Source organism: Thamnophis sirtalis, unplaced genomic scaffold (assembly GCF_051295495.1).
Source record: "Thamnophis sirtalis isolate CommonGarterSnake01/CBP01778 unplaced genomic scaffold, rThaSir2_p1.2 scaffold_13, whole genome shotgun sequence".
NCBI lineage: Eukaryota > Metazoa > Chordata > Lepidosauria > Squamata > Natricidae > Thamnophis > Thamnophis sirtalis.
Window position 1 is genome coordinate 56,636,155 of NW_028261393.1, and position 25,520 is coordinate 56,661,674.

At 46.8% G+C, this 25,520-nt stretch overlaps 2 protein-coding genes across 5 annotated transcripts in view; both read right to left on the reverse strand.

Annotated features, from left to right (window-relative positions):
• The window catches only part of LOC106538368 (proto-oncogene DBL), a 54,123-nt gene extending 39,467 nt beyond the window's left edge, over positions 1–14,656 (reverse strand). Inside the window, exons 1-6 of the mRNA XM_087727117.1 lie at positions 14,551–14,656; positions 12,394–12,496; positions 6,494–6,501; positions 6,134–6,202; positions 5,009–5,123; positions 4,393–4,483 (exon numbers count right to left, since the gene is read on the reverse strand). Of these exons, the coding sequence (XP_087583243.1) occupies positions 4,393–4,483; positions 5,009–5,123; positions 6,134–6,202; positions 6,494–6,501; positions 12,394–12,496; positions 14,551–14,656 (492 nt within the window). The remainder of the gene's footprint in view (positions 1–4,392; positions 4,484–5,008; positions 5,124–6,133; positions 6,203–6,493; positions 6,502–12,393; positions 12,497–14,550) is intronic.
• A 5,744-nt stretch (positions 14,657–20,400) lies between these two features.
• The window catches only part of ATP11C (ATPase phospholipid transporting 11C (ATP11C blood group)), a 77,518-nt gene continuing 72,398 nt past the window's right edge, over positions 20,401–25,520 (reverse strand). For 2 of the 4 annotated variants that reach the window (XM_087727312.1, XM_087727311.1), the window contains exon 29: positions 20,401–20,707. In XM_087727312.1, the coding sequence (XP_087583438.1) occupies positions 20,570–20,707 (138 nt within the window). In that variant the 3' untranslated portion in view covers positions 20,401–20,569. Of the gene's footprint in view, positions 20,708–24,040; positions 24,146–25,520 lie in introns of all 4 variants that reach the window. The other 2 variants (XM_087727313.1, XM_087727315.1) reach the window with 2 other exon arrangements.

The window sequence follows — 25,520 nt, forward strand, 5'->3', positions numbered from 1 at the left end:
ATGAATCGGTATATAAGTCGAACTGCTATTGCTACCTCTGGTTTGCTCGTAGGGCCATTTTAGTCCTCCGGAGGCTTCAAGGTTCGCCATCGCTGGCCTATGTATAGCTACTTCCCTCCATGGTTCATGGCACCTGGCCTCGCTTCCTAACGATGCCGTGACCACTTCCGTCCTTGCCCTCGGAGGACGCCACACTCCCAAGAGCTATTTTTAAGCCAGCCTCAACTAATGAGCAGATGCAAATGAATTGATAGCGTGTCCCATTTAAGCCGGTGGGGATTCTGCCAGCTGGCTCTTCTTCCCGTGCCTTGCAGCCGGGGAGAAAGCAGGGAATCTCAGCCCGGCGTCGTTCACTGGTAAAGGCTCAGGAACGCCTTGCAAAGGTGAGATCTGAGGGTCTTTGCCCCCAGTTCTCCTCCCAAGGGACCCCAAAAGGAAGCTTCTGAAGGTGAAACAGAGATGATCCTTTGGGGAGTGGATGGGGGAACACGAGCTGGAGTTGGTTCCTGGGAGTGTGAAGGGGGATTTCCTCCCATCTAGGGTCTCTGATAGAAGAAGTCCCAATGGGAGGCCTGCTCACTCTTCCAAAATGGAAATAAAGGTTTGCTGTTTTTTACTCCCTCCTTCCCCTTTCCTTTCTTTTCTCTCTCTTTCCCCTTCCTTCTTTCCTTCCATTTTCTTTTTCCTCTTTCCCTCCCTTCCTCCCTTCCTTTCCTCCATCCCTCTGTCCTTCCCACTCACCCACTCACCCTCTTTCTTTCTTCCTTCCTTTCTTTCCTTTCTTTTTCTTTCTTTCTTTCTTTCTTTCTTTCTTTCTTTCTTTCTTTCTTCTCTTTTCCTTCCTTTCACCATCCATCCTTCCTTTTTCCCTCCTTCATTTCCTTGCTTCCTTCTTTCCTTCCATTTTCTTTCTCTTTCTCCTCTTTTCCTCCCATCCACCCATTCAACCTTTCTTTTTTCTTTCTTTCTCTTTTCTTTCCTTCCATCCATCTTCAGCTTTCCTTCTTCCTTTCCTCCTTCCTTCCTTTCTTCCCTCCCTCCCTTTCCTCCATCCCTCCCTCCCACCCACCCACCCTCCTTCTTTCTTTCTTTTCTTTCTTTCTTTCCTTTCTTTTTCTTTCTTTCCTTTCTTTTTCTTTCTTTCCTTCTTTCTTCTCTTTTCCTTCCTCCCATCCATCCATCCTTCCTTCCTTCTTCCCTCCTTCATTTCCTTGCTTCCTTCTTTCCTTCCATTTTCTTTCTCCTCTTTTCCTCCCACCCACCCATTCAACCTATTTCTTTCTTTTTCTTTCTTTCTTTCTTTCTTTCTTTCTTTCTCTTTCTTTCTTCCCTTCTTTCCTTCTTTTCTTTCTTTCCTTCTCTTTTCCTTCCTTCCATCCATCCATTCATCTTCCTTCCTTCCTTCCTTCCTTCCTTCCTTCCTTCCTTCCTTCCTTCCTTCCTTCCTTCCTTCCTTCCTCCTTCTTAGCAAGAAAGAGAAGGGATTGAAAGCCAAGAGAGAATACTGTGCTGGAGGACTCCATCCTCAACTGCTTGTCCAATCTCCCTTCTGTAGAAGCCTCAGTAAAGTTTTCAAAACCAGCCTCCAAAATAATTTTCTTTTTTCCCCCTATTTTTTTTAAAAAAGGCATTTCTTCAAACATTGGGGTAGGACGGACCCACAGGTGGAAAAATAGGCTTATTCCTATTAGTAAGAATAATGAAGTCTAATAATAAAGCCAATTAAAACATATTACAGGCAACCTTTTGGGTGAGCCGCTTAAAAAGCCTGGCCTGGTTTTTTGGTTTTTTTTAAGGATTCTACCCTCCTGAGTCCAGAAGGCCTTGAAAAGAATAATTCATGTTTGAGTCATGTATCTCTTTCATTGTTCAAGGACTGACACGAATCTATTCTCTCATTCTCTCCCCCCACTCTCTCCTATCTAGTTCTCATCTATGCCTGCCTGCCTGCCTGTCTTCCTAATCTATATAATATCTATCTATCTATCTATCTATCTATCTATCTATCTATCTATCTATCTATCTATCATCTACCTACCTACCTACCTACCTACCAACCAACCAACCAACCAACCAACCAACCAACCAACCAACCATCTCTCTCTCTCTTCTCTCTCATCTATCTATCTATCTATCTATCTATCTATCTATCTACCTACCTACCTACCTACCTACCTACCTACCTATTATCTACCTATCATCTACCTATCTATCTCCATCCATCCATCCATCCATCCATCCATCCATCCATCCATCCATCCATCCATCTATCTATCTATCTATCTATCTATCTATCTATCTATCTATCATCTACCTACCTACCTACCTACCTACCTACCTACCTACCTACCTACCTACCTACCTATCTATTCTATTCTATTCTATTCTATTTATATCACATCTCTCTCTCTTTCATCTCTCTCTCTCCTATCTATCATCTCTCTCTGTCTCTGTCTGTCTGTCTGTCTCTCTCTCCTGTCTATCATTTCTCTCTCATCCTCTCTCATCTCTATCTCTCATTTATGGCTCTACACACAGACACACACACACACACACAAATGCATCCTTGTTTTGCAATAGGCAAAAGGCAGAACGTAAAAAGAAAGAGCCAGAGGATTATTTCCAACGTGCCACGTTTTGACTTGGATGCCAGCCTGCCCATGTCACCTCCCCCCCCCCCCCCCAGCAGCCCTTGGGATGATGAAAAGGCGGACTGAAAGAAAGGTCAGCTACAAGGATCCTGCGCTCCCTGTCCCCTCCCTGTCTCCTTTCTAAGCACCACGTTCTGCCTTTTCTTTTTTTTTTTGCCCCTGGAAGAAGCCCAGCTGGGATTCCTGCAGCGGAATCAAAAGTCCAGCCTTCCAACCGGCTTTGCAACGCGATGCGAAATGACGAAGCCAGCAGGCTCTTACCGCATTTCTTCGGCCCCACATCTTCCCTCTTGGCGGACCTGCCTCGGCCATCTCCCCCACAGCGACCCACACACGAGGGAGGCCGCTGGCGGTGGACCCCTCCTGCCCAAATGTCAATGCGGCATTGTCGAAAGCGGAGGCTCCAGCATCAAGCCGGCTTCCTCCCTGGGCTTCTGCACCAGCCGCCTTCCCCGGGATTTCATCCGGGGAGACTCTTTGCCCATAGTCAGATGTTCTTCCCTTCAAAGCGGCCCATCGGATAACCCGGTTCCCGAGGTTGGTGAGAGCAGAGCCAGCAAGCGTGCCAGAAAAAGAGAGGAACGGCTGTTGGCCCAGCTCTCGTAAAAGAGAGGGCAGAAAAGGAGAAAGGAAAAAAAAAAAAACCAGAGAGGGAGAGAAAGAGAGACACTCGGTGGCCAAATACAGATGTGCGTTTTTAAGGTGGAATGCAGAAGTTCCTTTTCTCTTTGGAAGAAGGAAGGCTTCTTCAAAGAAGCCAAGCTGTTCAGAGCATTCAGGCTAGTCCTGGAAGTCTCTTTTCCAGAATGGGGGGGAAAATATCCTTTTCTGAGTGATTTTCTAGACCAGAAAGGTTGGTAGAACACATGCACCATTGATGGTTGGTGGCTAGTTGGCATGGGACAGAAGTGCAGGAGGGATCATCTGGAAACTTTGAATATAGCCATGAGGAGGAGGAGGAGTGGTGGAGGAGAAGAGGAGGAGGAGGGAGAAATGGAGGAGGAGGAGAGGAGGAGGAGGAGAGGAGGAGGAGGAGAGGAGGAGGAGTTGGTGGCAGAGAGGAGGTGGAGAAGAGGAGGAGGAGGTGGAGGAGGAGTTGGTGGCAGAGAGGAGGTGGAGGAGGAGAAGTGGAGGAGGAGGAGAGGAGGAGGAGAAGAAGAAAAAGTAGAAATAAGAAGGAAGAAGGAAGAAGGAAGAAGGAAGAAGGAAGAAGGAAGAAGAAGAAGAAGAAGAAGAAGAAGAAGAAGAAGAAGAAGAAGAAGAAGAAGAAGAAGAAGAAGAAGAAGAAGAAGAAGAAGAAGAAGAAGAAGAAAGAATTATAACTACAACATAATTAAAGTAGATCGGAACAGGCAAATCTGAAGATGATTTTCCATGGTTGGATTGGAAGAATATGAGTTACTCTACTCGATTTTGGTCCAGAAGGCATTTCTAACTCAACCTGAGCGTAAGGGGGACAGAATCTGGATTCAGTCTGCAGGTTTTCCATTTAAAATGTGGTGAAATGAAGTGATCGGAGACCTAACTTTTATCCAAGCCTTGGAAAGCAGCGGATGGTCTGAACCAATGGACAATATTGGCCTGGACGAGTGTTTCTCAACCTTGGCAACCTTATGACGCATGGACTTCAACTCTCTAGTTGGCCAAGGAAATGTCTGGAAGAAAACAAGCAAGCTCAGAGAGAACCACGGACCCCCACAGCTGGATGTATTCCTTAAAGCCAAAGCTCACCAGAACTTACTGCTATTCTTTGGAGACCCATCTTGACTGACATCCACGTATCTAATCTTCTGTCCAGGATGAGAATAAATTTGCTTTCCGGTCTGCGTTGGCTAGAGGGCAAAGAAAAAAAACCATTGACGGCACAGAAGTAACACTGCAAGGGATCAAAATCTACGCTGAAATTCAAAACCAGCCTTTTTCTTAAAACCGCTTTTGAGAGGCAAGCAACATTTTCAACGCAATGGGATTCTAAAGCAGGGATTTCCCAACCTCGGCCGTTTCCAGGAGTCTGGACTTCAACTCCCAGAATTCCTCATCAAGAGCCGAGGTGGCGCAGTGGTTAAATGCAGCACTGCAGGCTACTTCAGCTGACTGCAGTTCTGCAGTTCGGCTGTTCAAATCTCACCGGCTGAAGGTTGACTCAGCCTTCCATCCCTCCCAGGTGGGTGAAATGAGGACCCAGACTGTTGGGGGCGATATGCTGACTCTGTAAACCGCTTAGAGAGGGCTGAAAGCCCTATGAAGCGGTATATAAGTCTAACTGCTATTCCTATTGCTATTGCTGGCTGGGGAATTCTGGGCGATGAGGTCCATACTCAGGTTGAGAAACCATTCTCTGAGGGAAGAGTTGGCACCTTGGGATCCATGCCAGGTAGGTTAGAACTTTTGTGATGGCCTCCTCGGACACCTGGCTGAAAGTGGGATTTTCAGGAAATGTGATGATCCACTCCTTGCCTTTTCCTCTTCCACCTAGACAGAAAGAAATGAAAAAGGGACTCACTCACTAAACCATATTGTATCATTTTATCCCTCCCTCCTTCCACTTCCTCCTTTCTTCCTCTCTCCTCCTTCCCTTCCTTCCCTCTTCTCCCTCCCTCCCCTTCCTTCCTTCCTTCCTTCCTTCCTTCCTACCTACCTACCTACCTACCTACCTACCTACCTACCAGTGGTGGGTTTCAAAAATTGTTTGAACCTACTATGTGGGTGTAGCCTCCTTTGTGGGAGTGGCTTGCCGCACATGTGACCGGAGATGAGATTATGAATTAATACTTAGTTCGGTCCAAGTAGCTATTCAGAAACTCTGGCATTGAAGCATGCAAGTCTTAAAGCTGTCAAGTTACAAGATCCTTGCCAGTGGTGGGTTTCAAAAATTTTGGGAGCCTCTTCTGTAGGTGTGGCCTGCTTTCTGGGTCCACTGGTGGAACCTCTTCTAACCAGTTCGGTAGATTTGACGAACCGGTTCTACCGAATAGGTGCAAACTGGTAGGAACCCACCTCTGCTACCTACCTACTATGAGCAATCGAAATCTCCTTTCCCCAGCTGATTATTCTCCTGCCATCTCAAAATCAGCCAAAAGTCACCACCTATTTTTGTGTACATTAAATCTCAACATCTGGAGAACAAAGCAGAAAAAGAAGTGCCTGCTTTTTCTCTCCTCCTCCTCCTCCTCCTCTCCTCTTCTTCCTCCTCCTCCTTCTCCTCCTCTTCCTCCCCCCTTCTATGCATTGGAAGCCAGCTCTGGCCCCCAGATGATTGAGACTCCTAAGAAGGGAGTCAGCAGAGAACTTTCAACCTTCAACTTCTGGAGAACAAGCTAAGGCCAGGTCATCTGATGGACCTTTTTCCCACTTTCAGACATGCAATTCTCTCCTTCTCGAGCTGTGCTGCTGACTCTTGGAAGACAAAGTCTGGGTGCTCTGACAGCCAGCCCACCCCTCTCAAACGGGCACGAAGAAGAATAAAAATCCATTCCACTCACCAGAGAGAAACGCAATTCCTTTCCTCAGGTCCTCTCCAAGCTCCTTGGCCCTTGTTGGGGCAGCTGATTCTAGGAAACACAACAATGCAAAGGGTGTGAATGATGTGGCTGGGCAGCTCAGCCTCAGGGCTTCAGAGCTCTTGGGTCCCCCTTTTGGCAATGTTGGGGTCTTGTTCCTCAGCCTTGTCCCTGATCTCCTCATCTGCTGGAAATCAGTTTAGCTTCCTTCTCCTTTTTCCTCCTCCACCCTGTCTCCTTATGTATGGTGGAACATCTTCCAGGTTCCTCCTGATGATCATCTTGTGGGGTTTAGTGAAGGGTTGTGAGTCTGGGAGGGAGGGGGGGAATCCCCTAACTGGCCTGCCCTCCTGCCATTGGGAGAAAGGGGGAGGCAAAAATAGGGGATTGAAGGCCTAAAATCACAAGCCACATTTAAGAAAAGTCACTTTTGACCACTTGTGAGATAACCTTCTGCTCCCCCAAATGTTATGAGTAGATCTTGCTTCCTAGAGATTGTCCATCTCTACTCTTCCTTCTTCCGATCTGCTTCTTCCCTTCCCTTCTTTTCTCCTCTCCTCTTCTCTTCCTCTCCCTTCCTTCTCCTCTTCCCTTCTCTCCTCTTTCTCCCCTCCCCTTCCCTCTTCTCTCCTCTTCTCTTCCTCTCCCTTCCCTTCTCTTCTCCTCTTCCCTTCTCTCCTCTTCTCCTCTCCTCTTCCTCTTCCTTCCCCCTTCTCTTCCCTTCTCTTCTCCTCTTCCCTTCTCTTCTCTTCTCCTCTTCTCTTCCTCTTCCTCTCCCTTCCCTTCTTTTCTCCTCTTCCCTTCTCTCTTCTTCTCCTCTCCTCTTCTCTTCCTCCTGTTCCCTCTTCTCTTCTCTTCCTCTCCCTTTCCTTCTCTTCTTCTCTTCTCTTCCTCCCCTTTCCTCTTCTCTTCCCTTCCCTATCCTTTTGCTTTATTTCACTGCATTCCTATTTTACCCCATTTCCATTTTATCCAATGTTTTGTATTCTTTTCTTCTAATTTATTCAAGCTTTCTCTCCTTCCATTTCTTAGGATTGCTTTTTTTAAAAAAAGTTTTATATGTCTGCTATATTGTCTGTCTTGTATTTTGGCCACCCGTTTTGAGCTTTTCACATATTTTGCTGGTGCTTCACCATAACTAAATAAATCTGGACTTAAATTTGAACCCACTCCCTTGTCTGCTCAGTGTCCATCCGTCTCCTCTGAGTTCTGAGTTTCCTTCACTTTTCTCAGCTCCGAAAACCATTTCCCCATTCAATCCATTCACCCCCGTTTTTTTCTCTCCCCCCCAAAAAAACTTTCCCCCAAACAAACCGAACATTCCATGACGTCACCTCAATTCAACCAATCAGCACCAGAGGCCTGTGGATGGCCAACGCAATCCAACAATTTGCAACCACTCTCACCAGAAATTTACATTCTTGATATGCAACTGTAGAAATTAAAATGCGCACGAGATGCCTTTATGGCGAGGGGAGGGGCTTCAAAAATTTTAGCAAGGGGGCCTCTGCCCGGTTGCTGGGTGGGCGTGGCAATGGTGGGCGTGGCCTAATCAGCCTCCTGCATGACAGCAGGGGGAGGTTTTGCCCTTCTTGAGTCTCCAGGAGGGCGGAAACAGCCTCCCCAGGGGCTGGAGACCCTCTGGAGACCAGAAATGGGCCTGAACTTCTGGTAGGCCTGTTTTTTGCCCTCATGCATGGCCGGCACTTCCCTGCTTCCAAAATGGGTTGCGTGGGGACTCCTGGGAGGGGTGGGCATGGCCAGCTAGGAGAGGGATTTGGGGGTTCTCTGAACTGCACAGAATCTTAGCTAGAGGTTCTCCCAAACCCCTGAGAACCTCCAGCAGCCCAGCCCTGCTTTATTGCCTTGTGAGGCCAAGCGATAATTATAATATTGGGCATTCATGGTTTCCAGGGCGCAACACACAGCCCCCCCATTTCCAAATACAAAAGCTGTTTTCTAATAGATGCTTGGAACAACTTCCCCTATCCAGGATTTGCAGCAGCCTAAGTGGAAAGAAATTTTTAAAAAAGGCAAGCTTCCCCCCCACCCCCACCCCAGGGCTGATAGAAGACAATACAGCTTGAAATATTGTAGAGAAAAGCAATATTAATATCCTTTAAAAAAATAACCCACCCTGGAAAATAGGGAACAAGCTTGGTCTGTACACCAAGAAACTTTCCAAGCCAAGATTCTGTTCAAGGGTTGATCAATGACTCTTCTGTTTCCATGAGCTGCTTCCCAGATATGGTATTCTATTTTCCTCATTTCCGGTTCGGTAGTGGGAGCGCGCAGAATCCCCATTTCCTCCCAATCAGCTGGGATCTCAACTTATTCTCCAAAGCACCTCAAGGCAGAACAAGAAGCAACGGGTGGAAACTAACCAAGGAGAGAAGCAACTTAGAACCGAGGAGAAATTTCCTGACGGTGAGCAAACAATTCATCAGTGGAACAGGAGTTGCCTCCGGAAGTTGCAAACGTTCCAACCCTGGAAGTTTTTAAGAAGAGATTGGACAACCATTTGTCTGAAGTGGTGTAGGGTTTCCTGCCAGAGAAGGGGGTTGGACTAGATGACCTCCGAGGTGCCTTCCAACTCTATTATTCTGTCATCCCACTGCTAATAATATGGAGACACAACTGCCTTGAAGCAGGAATTCCTTTCTTTGGAAGATTGCAGATGTTAATCGACTGCAAACTTTGATCACAACATTGTCCCTTTGTTTAGCCAGATGAATCCTCCTTAAAACCAGGAGCACACCACGAGAAATCTCCAGAACCATAAAGCCTAAAAACTTGAAATTTGGCCTAAATGTTCCTCTTCCAGCCCCACTAAGTTCCAGCCCCACTAAGAACTGAGTGCATGTTGTATTCTTTTAATCTCTTGTTTTTGTATTTTAAATTTTCTAGTACTTTTAACTGTTTTTTATGTGAGCTGCCCAGAGTCCTTCGGGATTGGGCGGCATACAAATCCATTCAAATTCAAATTCAAATACTTGGCTTCTAGGTGCTTCCTAAGAAAGGGTTTTTTCAAAATGAGCATCAGGTCATTAATATTTCCTATTCAGTAATTAACACACTCTGATTCTAAGGAGTTCTACTCCCTCTCCCCACCTGAAAAGAACTCTGTTCCAACTGCCAGTTGCCTCACATTCCATTACCTCAGTTCAAACGGGCAGACGTTCCACTCCTTCACTCAGTAGCGGCCTGGGGCTCCTTACAGTACTAAACGTCAGCTCCTCACCAAAGTGTCTCTACCTATGGAACGGCTTCCGGACTCAGGCAGCACATATTTCCTTATGTGACCACTGAGTCAACGGATTGAACCGGAGTGAACCGGATTTCTCCTGCGTTGCCCGATCACATAGTTTTGTCGCAAAGCACGAGTATCCAGCTAGTAAATTCATAAAACCCTGAGCTGAAATAAAACCAGGGATACACCATTCTCCAGAGATCCCAAGTGGGTTTAGTAGATGCTGTTATGTAAAGGAAGCCGACAATGGATACTCATTAAGTTTGCAATCCAAGAGACACCTGCCTTCCCTGAAACAATACACAGAATTGCAGGAGGATTCATTAATCTTCAAGGTTTCTCCTTTCCAAAAAATAAAATTAAAATTAATCTTCAGGAAAAATCCATCCCTGGGATTCTTAAATGGGCAGCCTTGGGCTGCCAAATAGGATTTGTAATTAATTTCCCCCCTCTTCCCCCTCCCTTCCTCTAATCCTCTAATGGGTTTCCAAATGAAGGGGGGGGGAAAGAGTTTTAATTACTTCAAGTCAGATTGGATTTTCATCCCTTGCAAAAAAAAGTGGGGGGAGTTTATTCTTTGGGGGCGAAAAGAAGAAACTTCCACACCTCCTTGTGGTCAAAGAGGAAATTGCTGGATGCGTGCCAGGACGATGGGGAAAATGCTGGAGGTTACTCAGGCGATCTGCGAGCGAGTAATTAAAAGGGATAAAACATCTGGAGGTGAATCTCTTCGCTTCTGCCCAGTGAGCTGCTGCTGTTTTAGGATTCCATCTAACACCTTGTTGTGGCCCGCCAGTGACCAGCAGATTCGGACAGTGAGGAGGTTTGGGAGGAAGATGGGCCAGTCCTTGAGTCTCGGGAAGGCTTGGATGAGCGCTCTGGATCAGAGGCAGAGAGGGGGCCAAAGCCATCTGACAGTTCTCAGCTGCCTTCGGAGTCGGACATCAGTGGGGCAGAAGAACAGCTGGAGCCTGTTCCCAGTGTGGGCATGCATAGAGTTGCCAGATGAAGGGAAGAGCTAAAGAACAGGGGTCGACTTGGGAGTAAGGCCTCAGGTGGATGATGAATGGCCCCTCCCAGAGGGAATAAAAGAGGAGCGAAAGGGGAGTGGAGTTTGCAGGAGACAATCAGTTCGCTTCATTGGTTCCTGACTCTCTGAAACTCCTTGCCAAGTTTTGCAGAGATCGGCCTGGCAGCTCTCCAAGCCAGATAAGGTCGGTGACTGTAAATCCTCCTTTGAAAGACTTTGCTGGATGTGAATGAGCAGAATTCACAGTCAGTTAATAAAAGGGTATTTTTTGTCGGGACAAGGAGTTGGCTTCCTTCTCGGGAAGCCTCGGCCAGAACCCACCTGTTGTAAATTTGAATTTTCTTCCCCACCCCTAAGATTTAGCTTGGTTTCTTTTCCAGAATGTGTCCAAGGTTTCTCAAAATCGGGAACAAGGGGATTGAACACTAATAAGTGTTCTGAAACAATAAATACGTTCACCCTTTTTGACACACCCTTGTGGGTTAAAGATTAAAAAAACAAACAGTTTAAAGAATAAATCTGCAATAAGTCATCGCCGCTATCAACCCTCTAAGGTGTTTCTTCCTTCACGGGAGAAAATGGAGGAAATGGGGGAAGAGGACTAAAAAAACCTTGAACCCTTTGCTGCCTGGGTAGACCAGGGGTCAGCAACCTGTGTGGCTCTAAAGCCGCATGTCCAGGGCTGGAAGGGACCCAGAGGTCATCTAGTCCAACCCCCTGCTCCAGCAGGACAGCGTTAAAGTGAGTTTCTGTCTTTTGACACACACACCACTCAGTCACATGAAACCCCACCACCACCACAGTGGTGGGATTCAAATAGCAATAGCAATAGCAGTTAGACTTATATACCGCTTCATAGGGCTTTCAGCCCTCTCTAAGCGGTTTACAGAGTCAGCATATTGCCCCCAACAACAATCCGGGTCCTCATTTTACCCACCTCGGAAGGATGGAAGGCTGAGTCAACCTTGAGCCGGTGAGATTTGAACCACCGAACTGCAGAACTGCAGTCAGCTGAAGAAGCCTGCAGTGCTGCATTTAACCACTGCGCCACCTCGGCTCCTAATAATTTAACAACCAGTTCTCTGCCCTAATGACCAGCTGGGTAGGTGGGGCTCAGTGGTCATGTGACCAGGTGGGCGTAGTTAACTCAACGTCACTCACATCGATGGGTGCTTCGCCTTAGCTGTTGCAATATAATAAGGGTTAACCGGAGAGGCAGTTTCTGTAAGCAGGTCAATAAAGATTAGCCGAGGTGGCGCAGTGGTTAAATGCAGCACTGCAGGCTACTTCAGCTGACTGCAGTTCTGCAGTTTGGTTGTTCAAATCCCACCAGGCTCAAGGTTGACTCAGCCTTCCATCCTTCCGAGGTGGGTAAAATGAGGACCCGGATTGTTGGGGGCAATATGCTGACTCTGTAAACCGCTTAGAGAGGGCTGAAAGCCCTATGAAGCGGTATATAAGTCTAACTGCTAACTGCTAAGATTAGGCTAGAAACATCACCAGAATGTTTCCTTCCTGCCTTCCTTACAGGATTAGCCCTGTAAAGTGAAAAAAAGCAAAAGGAGATTTCTTCCAACAAATCGGTTCTCTGAACCTCTTAGAAAGTTACCAACCGGTTCTCCCGAATAGGTGCGAACCGGCTGAATCCCACCACTGCCCTGCCAAGCCTCGTCCACAGAACCGGTAGGAAAACTTTTTTAGATGTCACCGCTGCCCAAAACCTACGATAAAAACTATGGAGGACACACATGTCCCTCGGTGTGTTTGCTGCATGCCTTCCCACGCAAGGCTGAGGCTGCTTAGAAAAAGCAATGCAGAATAATCTCAGCCCACCTTCTCGGCCCAAGGTGCTGCTTTGGATTTATTACCTTTTAGGAAACAGATAAAAAAGAAAATATTTCTCTTTATTCCCTAAATTAGGAGCAACTGTGATGGAGAACTTATGCCATGCATGCCAGATACCTTTCTGCTGATGCCAGTTGCTCCTGTGGTTTCTGGCACGTCAACTGATCTTCATAGGCACTGGAGCGCCGGAAAATGGCCTGAAAATAGCCCATAAAACCGGCTAAAAACAGCCAAAAAACAAGTCATTTTTGGGGCATTTACCGAGCCATTTTCTGGCTGGTTTTTTTTTGGCGCTCCGATGCCCACGAAGACCAGCTGGAAACTAGAAGAATAGCTGGCAACGGGCTGAAAAGGGCCCCAAAACCAGTCTGAAAACAGCCCCCAAAATGGCCAAAATTGCCCCTCCAAACAGGCATACACATGCCAGCAAGCTGGTCTTCAGATTTCCGGTTCTCTGGCGTGCACATGTGAACGCATTCCATTCTGGGCACTTGGTGCCCGAAAGGTTCTGACATCACTGAACCAGGTTTTATTTTTTCCTTGCCAATCTAACGGCTGCAAATGCAGAGAAGAAAGATAGCCAAAAGGCGAGGAATGAAGAAAAATAATAACAGCAAAAAAGAAAAAGAAAAAAAAAAGGAAGGGGATCTGACTATCTCCCCACCAGGACAGCTGGAGGGAAGAGAAGGGAGCCCCCCTCCCCAGCCCATCACTAGGAGGAAGGGAGAGGCTGGTACTTAAGGGGGAAGTTGGAATTTGATGGGAGGGTTAGCAGGTAGATCCCCTCTGGGACAAATCTGGCTGTTTGGGGAACTCTCCTTTAACTACAAAAACCAAGAATTGCCTATCAGTGCCCCCCCCCCAAATGTAATTCCAATTTCCGAAGGACAAAATTGCACTAAGGTTCCAAGTTCAGTTGCCGGGGGGGGGGGGGGGAAGACCATCCCTCAGGGCATCCTGGTTTCAGCCCGACCCTGATCCCCGCACCAAGCAAATCTATCTACCTGCCTTCCCACCCATGGCATCAAGCCAGGGACCCCCACCCCCTATTTCCGTTCCCCTTTACCATCTCCCCATCACTGTAGGAGGGCTCTTGCCAGCTTCTCTGCCAGCCGTCTCCTCCTCCTCGGCTTTTTCTACCTGGGGAAAAACTGTCCGAAGGGAAGAAGGCACTTCCTGAACACCCCCCCCCCTCCCCTCTGCTGACAGCAATCAGGGTCCCAGAGTGTCAGGTGTAAACCCTGAAGTTCCTTTCTCTTCTTCTCTTCTCTTTCTCTTCTCTTCTCTCTCTCTCCCTCCTTTCTCTCCTTCTCTCTCTCCCCCTCCTCTTTCTCTCTCTCCCTCCTTCTCTCTCTACCCCCTCTTCCTCTTTCTCTCCTTCTCTGTTTCCTTCTCTCCCTCCCTCCTCTTTCTCTCTCTTCCTCCCTCCTCTCTTTCTCTCTCTCCCTCCCTCCTCTCTCTCTCTCTTTTCTCTCCTTCTCTGTCTCCTTCTCTCCCTCCCTCCTCTTTCTCTCTCTCCCTCCCTCCTCTCTCTCTTTTCTCTCCTTCTCTGTCTCCTTCTCTCCTTCTCTGTCTCCTTCTCTCCCTCCCTCCTCTTTCTCTCTCTCCCTCCCTCCTCTCTTTCTTTCTCTCTCTCCCTCCCTCCTCTCTCTCTCTTTTCTCTCCTTCTCTGTCTCCTTCTCTCCCTCCCTCCTCTTTCTCTCTCTCCCTCCCTCCTCTCGCTCTCTCTTTCCTTTCTCTCCTTCTCTGTCTCCTTCTCTTCCTCCCTCCTCTTTCTCTCTCCCTCCCTCCTCTCTTTCTCTCTCTCTCTCTCCCTCCTCTCTCTCTCTCTCCTTTCTCTCCTTCTCTGTCTCCTTTTCTTCCTCCCTCCTCTTTCTCTCTCTCCCTCCTCTCTTTCTCTCTCTTTCTCCTTTCTCTCCTTCTCTGTCTCCTTCTCTCTCCCCCTCCTCTTTCTCTCTCTCCCTCCTCTCTTTCTCTCCCTCCCTCCTCTCTCTCTCTCTCCTTTCTCTCCTTCTCTATCTCATTCTCTCTCTCCCTCCTCTTTCTCTCTCTCCCTCCGTCCTCTCTCTCTCTCTCTTTGAGGGGGCTGGGGGCAGCACCCCAAAACCTCTTTAGACAGGGGATGCCGGACAGGAGAAATAAAGAGGAGGGGGAGGACCGCGGTAGGAAATCCCCCTCTCCCACAGCAGCCCCCCCCCCGCCCTCCCACCTCCCTCCCTCCCATCCTTCTTTCTTCCCCGGGCTTCCACCCCCCCCCCCTCCCCAGCGACTTACCGACTCCGGCCAAAACCTCGGCGCGGGCGGCGCTTCGCAGCAGCTGGTAGTAAAGCGCCATCTCGGCCTCGGAGATGCGGCCGGGCGGCCGGGCGGGCAAAGCCATTGGCCCGGCGGTGGTTCTTGCGCGGGCGGCTGCAGCAGTGCGCCCGCCCGGGCTGGATTGGGTTAAGTTGGGTTGGGTTACTCCGCCTCCGCCGGTCCCTCCTTCCCCGCCTGGCTCGGGGGCGGCTGGCTCGGCAGGGCAGGTGGTCCTGCCTCGGTTTCCCCTCCGGCTGCACAGCTGGATGGAGAGCGGCGCCTCCTCCTCGCCTCTCCGCGGTTCAGAGGCGAGGATGGAGACGCGGGGAGAGACCCCCTTGAGGGGCTCCTCCTAACCCTCCCCCAAAGGACGGTCCCTGCTCCCCGCGTGTCCCGCATCACGTCGGGACCGGCCGCCCCCCTTGAGGGGCTCGAGGGCGGCCTGGGAAGGTTGGTTTCATCCCCCGCGGGGGTCCCGGCTCCAACATTGCGCGGCCGGCGGTTTGCAAAGCAGGAACCAGGAAATTGCCTTACAAGGCGTCGTCGGACTGGTTGGACTGGACCGCTCAGCCCTTCCCCAACTGGGCGCTCTCCAGAGAGGGCCGGTGCTGCAGGCGGTCACCCTTGGAAGCTGGGCTGGCCGTTGGGGATTCTGGGAAGTGTAGTCCCAGCAACATCTGGAAGCACTCGCTGGGATGCCTTGGGATAAACGCTTTCCTGGAAGAGCTGCGAGGCCAACAGCGCAGGTGTTTCCAAAGCCAGTTTCACAACCTTGGCCCCTTTAAGAGGGCTGGACTTCAACTCCCAGAATTCCCCAGTCTGGTGGGGTCTCAGCTCAAATCTATGCCCCCCCCAAAAAATAAGAAATCACCACAAATGTTACAAATCCCCTCCACTTTATGTGACTCTATGGAATACAAGGAGTCCTCGCCTTATGACCACAATTGAGTCCAAAATTTCTGTTGCTGAGTGAGACATTGAGTTTTGTCTCACTTTATGACCATTCTTGCCTCAGTTTGCAGTGGTGGTTTGCTAACCGGCTTACTACTGGTTTGCTCATGCTTGCACACGTATGTGCAGTAGCAGGTGGGCGGAGCCTCCCACCGCCACCACTACAAGTTCGGCCAAACCAGGCCCAATTGGGAGCAACCTGCCTCTGCTCCGTTGTTAAGTGAATCTCTGCAGTTGTTAAATTAGTAACACGGTCGTTAAGTGAGACTGGTTTTCCCATGAACTTGGCTGGTCAGGTGGTCGCAAAAGGGGATCAACATTCCAACTCTTGGCAACTGGCCAGCCTTGGAATGTTGAACATGTGACTGTGAGGATGCTGCAGTGGTCGTTAAGTGTGAAAAACAGTCATAAGTCACTTTTTTTCGGTGCCGTTCTAACTTTGAAGCGTCACTGAATGAACGGTTGTAAGTCAAGGATTATCGGTATGAGAAGGACTAACGCAATTGCTGGGTGGCGTTGAATAAAGATTTTACTGCAGTATAATCTCTTGCGTTTCCCAGGATTCCCGGATTTCTAGGGATTCTCGAAACCTTTTTTGCATTTAAATTTGGTAAGCCAAAATCCGAAATAAAAATCTTCTGTTTTTCAATCCCAGCCACTTTTAAAACCTAGTGGAGGGCTACTTTGGGGGTGTATGCTGGCTGGAGAATTAGAATAACAAGAGTTGGAAGGGACCTTAGAGGTCTTCTAGTCCAACCCCCTGCTTGAGCAGTAGACCTGACAGACATTCAGACAAATGGTTATCCAACATCTTCTTAAAAACTTCCAATGTTGGAACATTCACAACTTCTGATTGTTCTAACTGCCAGGAAATTTCTCCTCAGTTCTAGGTTGCTTCTCTCCTTGATTAGTTTCCACCCATTGTTTCTTGTTCTACCCTCAGGTGCCTTGGAGAATAGTCTGACTCCTTCTTCTTTGTGGCAACCCCTGAGATATTGGAAGGCTGCTATCATGTCTCCCCTGGTCCTTCTTTTCATTAAACCAGACATACCCAGTTCCTGCAACTGTTCTTCATATCTTTTAGCCTCCAATCCCCTAATCCTTTCTTGCTCTTCTCTGCACTCTTTCCAGAGTCTCCACATCTTTTCTACATCGTGGAGACCAAAACTGAATGCAGGATTCCAAGTGTGGCCTTATAAAGTGGTATTAACCCTTCACGTGATCTTGATTCTCTCCCTCTGTTGATGCAGCCTAGAACTGTGTTGGCTTTTTTGGCAGCTGCTGCACACGGCTGGCTCCTATTTAAATGGTTGTCCACTAGGACTCCAAGATCCCTCTCACAGTTACTACTGGAATTGTGGTAGTCAAAATCCACTGACCTTAAAAATCACCCAGTTTTGAAAAACCCTGCTCTAAATAATGCAAAGGAGAAATCAAAATCAATTTGCTTTTATTCCAATATGGGCTAATCGATTCCTCTGGATGTCCCTCCTTCATGTCCCTCAAAAGCTAGCAAACTTTTAAGAGAGGTTTGCAAACATGTGTTTGCTTACTCCATCACATGTTTTGTAGTGCATCCTTAATTTGAAGTGAAGTTGACTGCCCATCAAACAGGCAGGTCGATATTTCCACATCTGTCTGGATGGTTCTCTTAAGTTCACACGGATGACTTCACACCTGCAGCTTCGCACCTCTGACTTCACACTTACCGTGAATACAACAGTGTTTACCCACAACACCCCCCTCAAACCCAAGTTCATCCCAGGTGACAGAGGTGGTTTCAAACCCATCATCAGAACATACCAAAGTTTATTGATCATTTCAAAAGAAAACTGGAAAAAAAAATCGTAATGAAAAAAGAGCCGATTGCATTCATAAAATTTAACATTCCACGATTATTGTATAAAGCAACATGAAGATACAAAATCACAGTTGTAGTGATTAACATAGTCCGAGGTTCGGGGTTTTTTTCTTTTTGGCAAGCTGAAAAAATGCACCTTAAAATCTTTATAGAATGTTTACACCCCATTTCTGACTGTTCCATATTTACACATCCTCTTTCTTATATACATATATACACATATATGTATATTTATACAATTCTTCCTTCTGCTTTCTAGTTTGCAAAGATCCATTGCTGGTTTTGTCGGATGAATACTATCAAACTGAGAACTAGTCTCTTGAGCCTAGAGAGGCACTGAATTTATGGTTATTTTAGCTCACCAAGATATACAATCTTCAGTTAACCGGCCAACCGGCATAGAAGAGCGGGATTCGCACCCAAAGCAAGCTTCATTATTGAAGTCGGGGGCCGAAAGGTCAGTGCAATCCAAATTGGAGGGGACAGAATTGTCCCCCGATTGTGCCAGGTTCAGAAGGAGCATCTTCACCCCATGACACCACCCAATATTAACCATGGTTTGTTATCTGGATGAATTGCAAGCTTTGGTTGAAACCGGCTATCCTATTTTATTTAAAAACAATGAGGGGCGGCGGAATGATTATTATTTTTGCCATGCTGTTCCTTTTAGCAGTGAACATCAAAATTTTAGATGGACCAGAAGAGATGGGCGGGTTCTTATGCAGAGGTGGTGGTTTTAAAAACTATAGAATTGCATATATATTTTTGTCACATGGCAAAAAAAAAGGAAAAATGCCTCTTATTTTTAACACAGCTCTATTTGGATAGGGAGACCACCACAATGGAAACAGAATGAGCTATTTTCCTGGTTTCCTTTGAACGAAAAACTAATTCTCAAACTCCCCAAGTATTATGGTTGCCGTTATTTATTTATTTTTATTTTTATTTTTTAAAAAACACACCCTTCCCTCCTGTTCCCCAATTAAAACTGGATGCAGGAGTGGGTTTTGGGTTATCGGGGAATCATGTAAACATCAAGACTAAGGGGTTTTTTTTTCTTTTTAAGTTGGGGGGGAAAATGTGGTTAGCTGACATCCTGCAAGCTTTTCCCCTTTTTTTAAAGAGCTATTTTAAGGACTCAGGTCCAGGTCTCCATTATTCCTTTGCAAAAAAGAAAAATTAAAAAATAAGACAACAGGTTGTTCTTAGCTTGATAGCCTTTTGCAAAGTTGTAAAAAAAAATGCAGCTTATTTCTCAGCGGCACGCTTAAAATGAGATTGCTCTTGGGTGATAATGGGTGGGTGTGTTTTGCCCATTTTGTCTCCCTCTCAACAATAAGCACGTGCGTTAAAAGGCACTCGTAGTACCTTATTGCATGCCTTGTTCTCCACAGCTACACAGACTTTCCTCTCTCTATGCCCTACTATCAACACACTTTTGAGTATCTCCTCAGCCTTGCTTTGCAGGGGGAGAACCGCATCTACACATCCAAGCTTCCATCCTCCTTCGAGATTCCAACTTAGATCTTCCTCCATCATGGCTCTCGTGGCCACAAACACTTTGGAGGAAATTCCACGTGCCATCAAAGTATCAGGAGGAGGGTGTTGTTTTTTTCATGCTGCAAAGGATTCTGCCAATTTGCCCGTGGATACATGCTTTGCTGCTCTGTTCATGCAAGTTTCGATGTTGTTGTTGTTGTTTTATATGTGCCAAAAGGTTTTATAGGACACCTTCGAAGGATGTGTAGAGATGGCTTGCTGGATGTGGCAGAAAAAGTTTTTCCGTGCTGTTCTTGATTAAACAGCCCAAAATGGGCCAGAGGAAACAGGCGGACACTCTAATCCAAAGATTAAGGTGGACGAATGAACGGAGATTAAGGGGGATAAAGAGAGAAATCCAGGGAGTTCCAAGCAAAACCAGAGTTGCTTGGGTCTAACACAACTCATATTGTCCCATGTGGGTGACCAGCTACTCACCCGATTCTTCCTTCCTGAGCAAAGTCTTAGAAAAACGGGGTGCTTCTAGGAACCTGGCCTCCGTCGATGTTTTGGTTTTCACGCTAAACGGTGACAAAACGTGGAAGTTTGAGAATCCCAGATGCTTTGCAAAGCAATGTGCTAACACATCCAGAATGTATTGCTTGAAGTATTAGTTCTTCCCTTTTGTATGCAAGACAATAATAATATATATATATTTTTAGGCTTGGTGGTAGTCAACCAGTAGGCCCCAACGGAGATATATATCTTACCTCCCATTGGAACTTCCCGTAGGTTTTAGACGGGAGCAGAATTTGCACGGCAAAAGATGACAAGCCCACTCAGCCATCTACCACTGGCCACATCTGGCACTCACGATGTCCTACAGCCAAAGTTCTTCCAGCGTTCCACAAAACCAGGATGGTCCAGTGGGGGGGGAAAGAGGGTTGAAGCCCAGGCACTTTTGACTCTTTTGAAATTAAATGGGCCTTGACTTTGGACGGTGTGAAAGCTTCCAAGCCAGAGGGAAGAAAACGGATTGCATTTCGAAAGAGGAGAACTTGGGGTGCATCTCATCAGCTTTCTGAGTTTTCCCCATGGGGTGTGTTTGTATTAAAAAAAAGAAGTGGCTTTTGTTACATCCGCGTTGGTGTCTTGCGGAGAAAGTCCATCCCCATTTCCTTAATCAAAGTTGGTGAGGAAGAAGTGGAGGGAAAAAAAAGAGATGATGTAGCACTTCATGACCCAATTTGTTGGTAGAAGAATGGAATCGCTGCAGGGCTGCGAGGAAGCAGGCTAGACGAGAGACCTCATCTGATTCGACGCTTGCGAAGTGAGAATTAAAATCTGTGCTCTTTTACTAGTTCAGAAGGGAAAGCCCACAGCTGGGAAACTGTCTTTTCATTCCCCCACCCCTCGCCCGACAACCCATCGCAAAGCAGAAGATGCTGCGTCCTTCCTTTCAAGAGTCCCAAATCTCGCTCGGTTTTTCACGATCCAAACGGCCAGTTTGGGGGGGGGGGGCTCAGGGCTGGCATTATGATGAGGATGGAGGTGGGAGAGAGAGAGAGGGAGATCAACTCCAAATCTTCCAGATTTCGCACTGGTTTTTAAAAAGTCCAAAAAAAGCCAAACCCATGGATCCTTTTTTCTTTCTTTTAAATGGCATCTTCCTTTTGGGGTGCATCATCCCCCCCAAAAAAAGCAGAATTAAAATTGTTGCATTTGAAATATCCTGAGATGTTGGCCAGCCAAGTGAGTGAGGGTCTCTGTGGGTTTCACTTCGGCGGAATGGCCCTTCTCTAGCTGCTTGTATGACACCAGCATTGGTAACTCCGAAGGGATGGGCTGTTCAAAACAAACACACAGACACACATACACACACACACACCAACACAAAAGAGAGGGGAAGAGAACCGTTTAGCCACATCACTTGCTATAGTTGCTGTCACCGCGGTTTGCAAAGACACACAAAATGATCAGTTATTCGAGTTGCAGTCAATGCATATAATTAGATTTCTAAGACTTCAGGAGAAAAAGAACATTGCAATTTCCAAAGAAGAGGGCAGAAAAGAATGCCAAAAACACTATTTTCCATGAAAGAAAAACCCATCTTTGGGCTTTTAATCGAATGAGCGTGGAGATTTTTTAACTTCTGGGCAAGGCTGTTCAGAGGTTTGAGGAACTAAACAGCTGTAAACTTTTCTAAGTTATACTATAAAAATAGAAGCATTAATTTTCTCATTAATTTTTCGCAGAGAGTTATATAACATCGGAAATCCGAGAAACACTAGGCTTAATGTGAAAACATTCCTATTTCTAGGAATTGCATTGTTTGTGCCAAAGGTGGATGCATTAATAAATAAATAATCACGTTTGCCAGAAAATAAAATACAGCATCATCTCCAGGAGGAATTCATAGACAGGGGGTGGGGGGTGGGGAGAGGAGACTTATACTAAAGGATGACAAAATGAGCTGAAAGCAGGAATTGGAAAAACAGAGCAAGGCTGTAGAAATTTCTCAAGTAGCAAAACTTTTTACCATGTCTGATGCCAAGATCTACAACAGTTTTAAACTGAAGCAGCTAAAGTTACTTAGAAAGAAGGAAAGAAAGAAGGAAAGGAAGGAAAGGAAGGAAGAGAGAAAGAGAAAGGAAGGGAGGGAGAGGAGGAAGGAAGGGAGAAGATAAAGGGAGGGAGGGAGGGAGAAGAGGAAGAGGAGAGAGGGAGAAGAGGAAGGAAGGCGGAAAGGAAGAAAGGGAGGGAGGGAGGGAGGGAGGGAGGGAGGAAGGAAGGAAGGAAGGAAGGAAGGAAGGAAGGAAGGAAGGAAGGAAGGAAGGAAGGAAAACTGAGCCACCTCAGATGCAGGTAACCATGATTCAGAGATGCTTGATGGTTTGTTTAGTTGTTCAGAAGAGACACAACTTTTCTGTATCATTGAATTCAATATATATAATAACAAAATAAGAAAGTTAGGCAGCCTGTTTCATGCCACACTCAAAAGCAATAACAGCCTGGATTTCATCAAGTTCCTCGCCTCTGCCAACATTTTATTTATTTAACCTTAATCCAGAGGAGGAACAGGAGTTGAACAATTTATATAGCTTCTTCTTCTTCTCCTCCTCCTTTTGGAAAGATCATGTAACTCGAATGTGTCAGCTGGAAATCTTTAAGGCGTGAGATGCCCCGTTCGTATCTACTAAGAAAAACATGGGCAGTTGCAATGCAATGTCACAGCTTTGGCATTCTTTTTCTCTTAATTACGTGAAAGTAATTAATTCGGAACAAACTCTAGATTAAGGCAATGCATGTGAAATGAAAAATAGAGATCAAGCATTTCCCCCCCACCCCAATTTCATTTCTATATAAGCTACCAGCAGGCAATCAAACCAATTTATATTTAGCTCCTTTTAAGGTAGACCGGTAAGTGTCCCCCAAGAGGATTCAGACAAATTGATCATCTCCTTGGAGGACAAAGCTAAAATCAATTAATGATAGCTATTGTTGAAATGCTCATCTTTAGCTTGGCTGTCATCATCTTCTTTGTATGACCCCCAAAATCCCTTGTGGGGTGGATGTCTCAGCAACTGAATGGAGCTGAGGATTTACGGGCCGGATGCTCACCCTGTCACCAATGTGGAGTTATTTTTTCAGCAAATATATTCTCATTGTGCCCAGAGATAGAGAAATATCAGCCTGTACCTAGGATTGAACTCACAGCCTTCTGATTATGAGGTGAGAGCTTTGCCTCTAGGCCACGGCACCTCCCTTTAGCTTGACAGACTTTAAGTTGGACACAAATCTAAACCCTGCATTGTTTTGTTAAAACCATTGGGATGCCTTTGAGTTTGGGAAGGTTGATTCCTCACTATTTCTTCCTCCCTCAAATTGACACCTTCTCTGAATTTGGAAAGGGCGACCCATCAGATGGACCTACTTATTTCTGATGGGAGGAAAAAAAGAAATGGGTTGTGGAATTTAGCTCCAACACAGCAGCATCATAGATGCCCAAAACTCAGATAGTTATCATCTACTTCTGCCCTGTGGTAAACATTTTTCACCACTTGGTCCAAAACGATTCCTAATGGAATTTTTCACCTCTATCCTCAAGAGCGCAGATTGCCTGGCATAAGATCGTCACAATTTTGCAAAAAGCAGCTACAGGCACGGAAGGACCAAGAAAGTCAAACTGTATTTTCCAAAGTGGATGTCAGCTTGAACCCCTTCCTTCAAAAGTAAAAGACAGAAGAACAGAGTTGGAAGGGACCTTGGAGGTCTTCTAGTCCAACTCCTGCTCAAGCACAAAATCCTACACCATTTCAAAGAAATGGTTGTCCTGCCTCTTCTTAAAAACTTCCAATGTTGGAGAATTCACAACCTCTGGAGGCAAATTGTTGCACTGATTAATTGTCCTCACTGTCAGAAAGATTGCTTCTCTCCTGGATTAGTTTCCACCCATTGCTTCTTGTTCTACCCTCAGGTGCTTTGGGGAATAGCTTGACTCCCTCTTCTTTGGGGCAGCCCCTGAAATACTGGAAGGATGCTATCACGTCACCCCTAGTCCTTCTCTTCATTAGACATACCCGATTCCTGCAACCATTCTTTGTATGTTTTAGCCCTCAGTCCCTTAATCATCTTTGCTGCACCTTGATTTAATGGCCTTGATCACTTTGATTAATTTTGATTAGAGATGGCAAAACTTTGGAAACACCACGTGAGCGTGGTCAGCTGGCATCGAAAGGACTAGAGGAGGAGGAGGGTTGAGGAACTGGCGCAGAAGGATAAACATCAAAAATTTGACCTACAGCCGAAAGGGGACAATCACGTCCCTCGAACTTCTGAGCCGTGAGCAGAACACATCCACGCTTCTGAAGCCAATAAACCCCCTTTGATGTGACCCCCCGCCAGGGGTGGCAAAAACTCAGTGCACATTTTGACGCCAATCTCCATCGTGCCATACAAGCCCGTATGAAGATGGAGCCCTTCCCATTTTAAATTTTTCTATTACAAAATTAGGGCAAGGCGGTATGCTTGTGTTCTGCTGGGCTAAGAGAATGTCCCGAGCGCTGAGGTTAAAGAATCACATCTGGAATCGTCCTGGAGAATTCAACAGATTCCAGGAATCACGGGGTCATTTCCATGCCGTTCAGAGTCCCCGCTTGGGGGAACGGGGGGGAATACCTGTTACGATACATTAGACGTTTCTGAGAACGTTCTTAAAAGCAGAGGCCGGACCGAAGGCCTGGCTGGTGTTGAATCCCGTGCAATTTTTCTGCGGGGTCTTTTCTGCAAACAGCGAGGCAAAAAATAAAACAAAGGATGTTGAGCGGGCAATTTCTGTTTTAAGAGGGGAGGTTTAGCATCGGAAAAAAAAAGACATTTGGTTCCTCAGCGTGAAACTAAAAGGAAGTAAAAATGCATGGTTAAGGAAAAGAGAAACCCACAACGATGTTTGAAAATTTTGTTCTGACCGAGGCTTCCTCAAAAAGCAGGAAGCAGATTCCTGGTCCCGACAAAACCCCTTTTATTAAACAAATGTGACTTCCTCTCATTCACATTCAGCAAAGGCCTGGCAAACAGTCTTTCAAAGGAGTATTTATGACTACAGACCTTATCTATCTTGGAAAGCTGCCATGTCAATATCTTCCAAATGAGGAGCTGTGCAAGGAAAGGCTTGGCACAGAGTCTCTGAGATTCACGGACAGATCTTCACACTCCTGGAATGAATCTAACGACCGAATGAACTAATTGTTTCCTGCAAAAGCCCCCCCTCCCCTTTCGCTCCTCTTTTATTTCCTATGGGAGGGGCCATTCACTGTTCACCTGTGACTTTACTCCCAAGTCGACCCGTTCTTTAGCTGTTCCCCTCATCTGGCAACTCTGTCCATGCGCACACTGGGAACAGGCTCCAGCTGTTCTTCTGCCTCACTGATGTCTGACTCTGGAGGCAGCTGATAACTGTCAGATGGCCCTGGCCCCCTCTCTGCCTCCGACACAGAGCCCTCATCGGAGCCTTCCCCAGACTCCAGGACTGGCCCAGGTTCCTCCCCAACCCTCCTCACTGTCCGAATCTGCTTCCAGCTTCCGTTGGCCACTGGTGGGCCACAACAGTGCATTTCTCCAGAACAGGATAGACAACTGATCCAAGTTAATTCAAGAGGTTTATTCTGGAACTTGCAACTTGCTAGTTGAATCGTGCCAACCATCTATAGCCCATCTCTACTTAAAACCATCAGCAATCTCCTAAGCACAGTTATGGGACAATACCTTTGGGCTCCTGCAAACCTCCCTTTGCTCCACGGGCAGCTGGGCTACAAGCAAACCAGGGTATTCAGAAGGTGTTGAGCAACACTTCTGAATGCACGTAAAACCTCACTTTACTCATCGGAAGGATCCTTGATGTAACTTCCCACATGTCACAGAGCCAAAATCAGCGAGGAGGGTGTCTCCAGGTGCTGAAGGAGAAGGTTCAGGTAGCCCACTGGATGTTAGGAATCCAGTCTTGGCAAACTACTCCATCCAGGTGAAAAGCTCCTGTCCATACCTGGCTGGGCTACCTTTCAACCAGCGAAGCCCCTCCCCATTTTTTAAAAGAAATGCTTCCGGAATGCTAAGATGGCGCAGTGGTTAGAGTGCAGTACTGCAGGCTACTTCTGCTGAC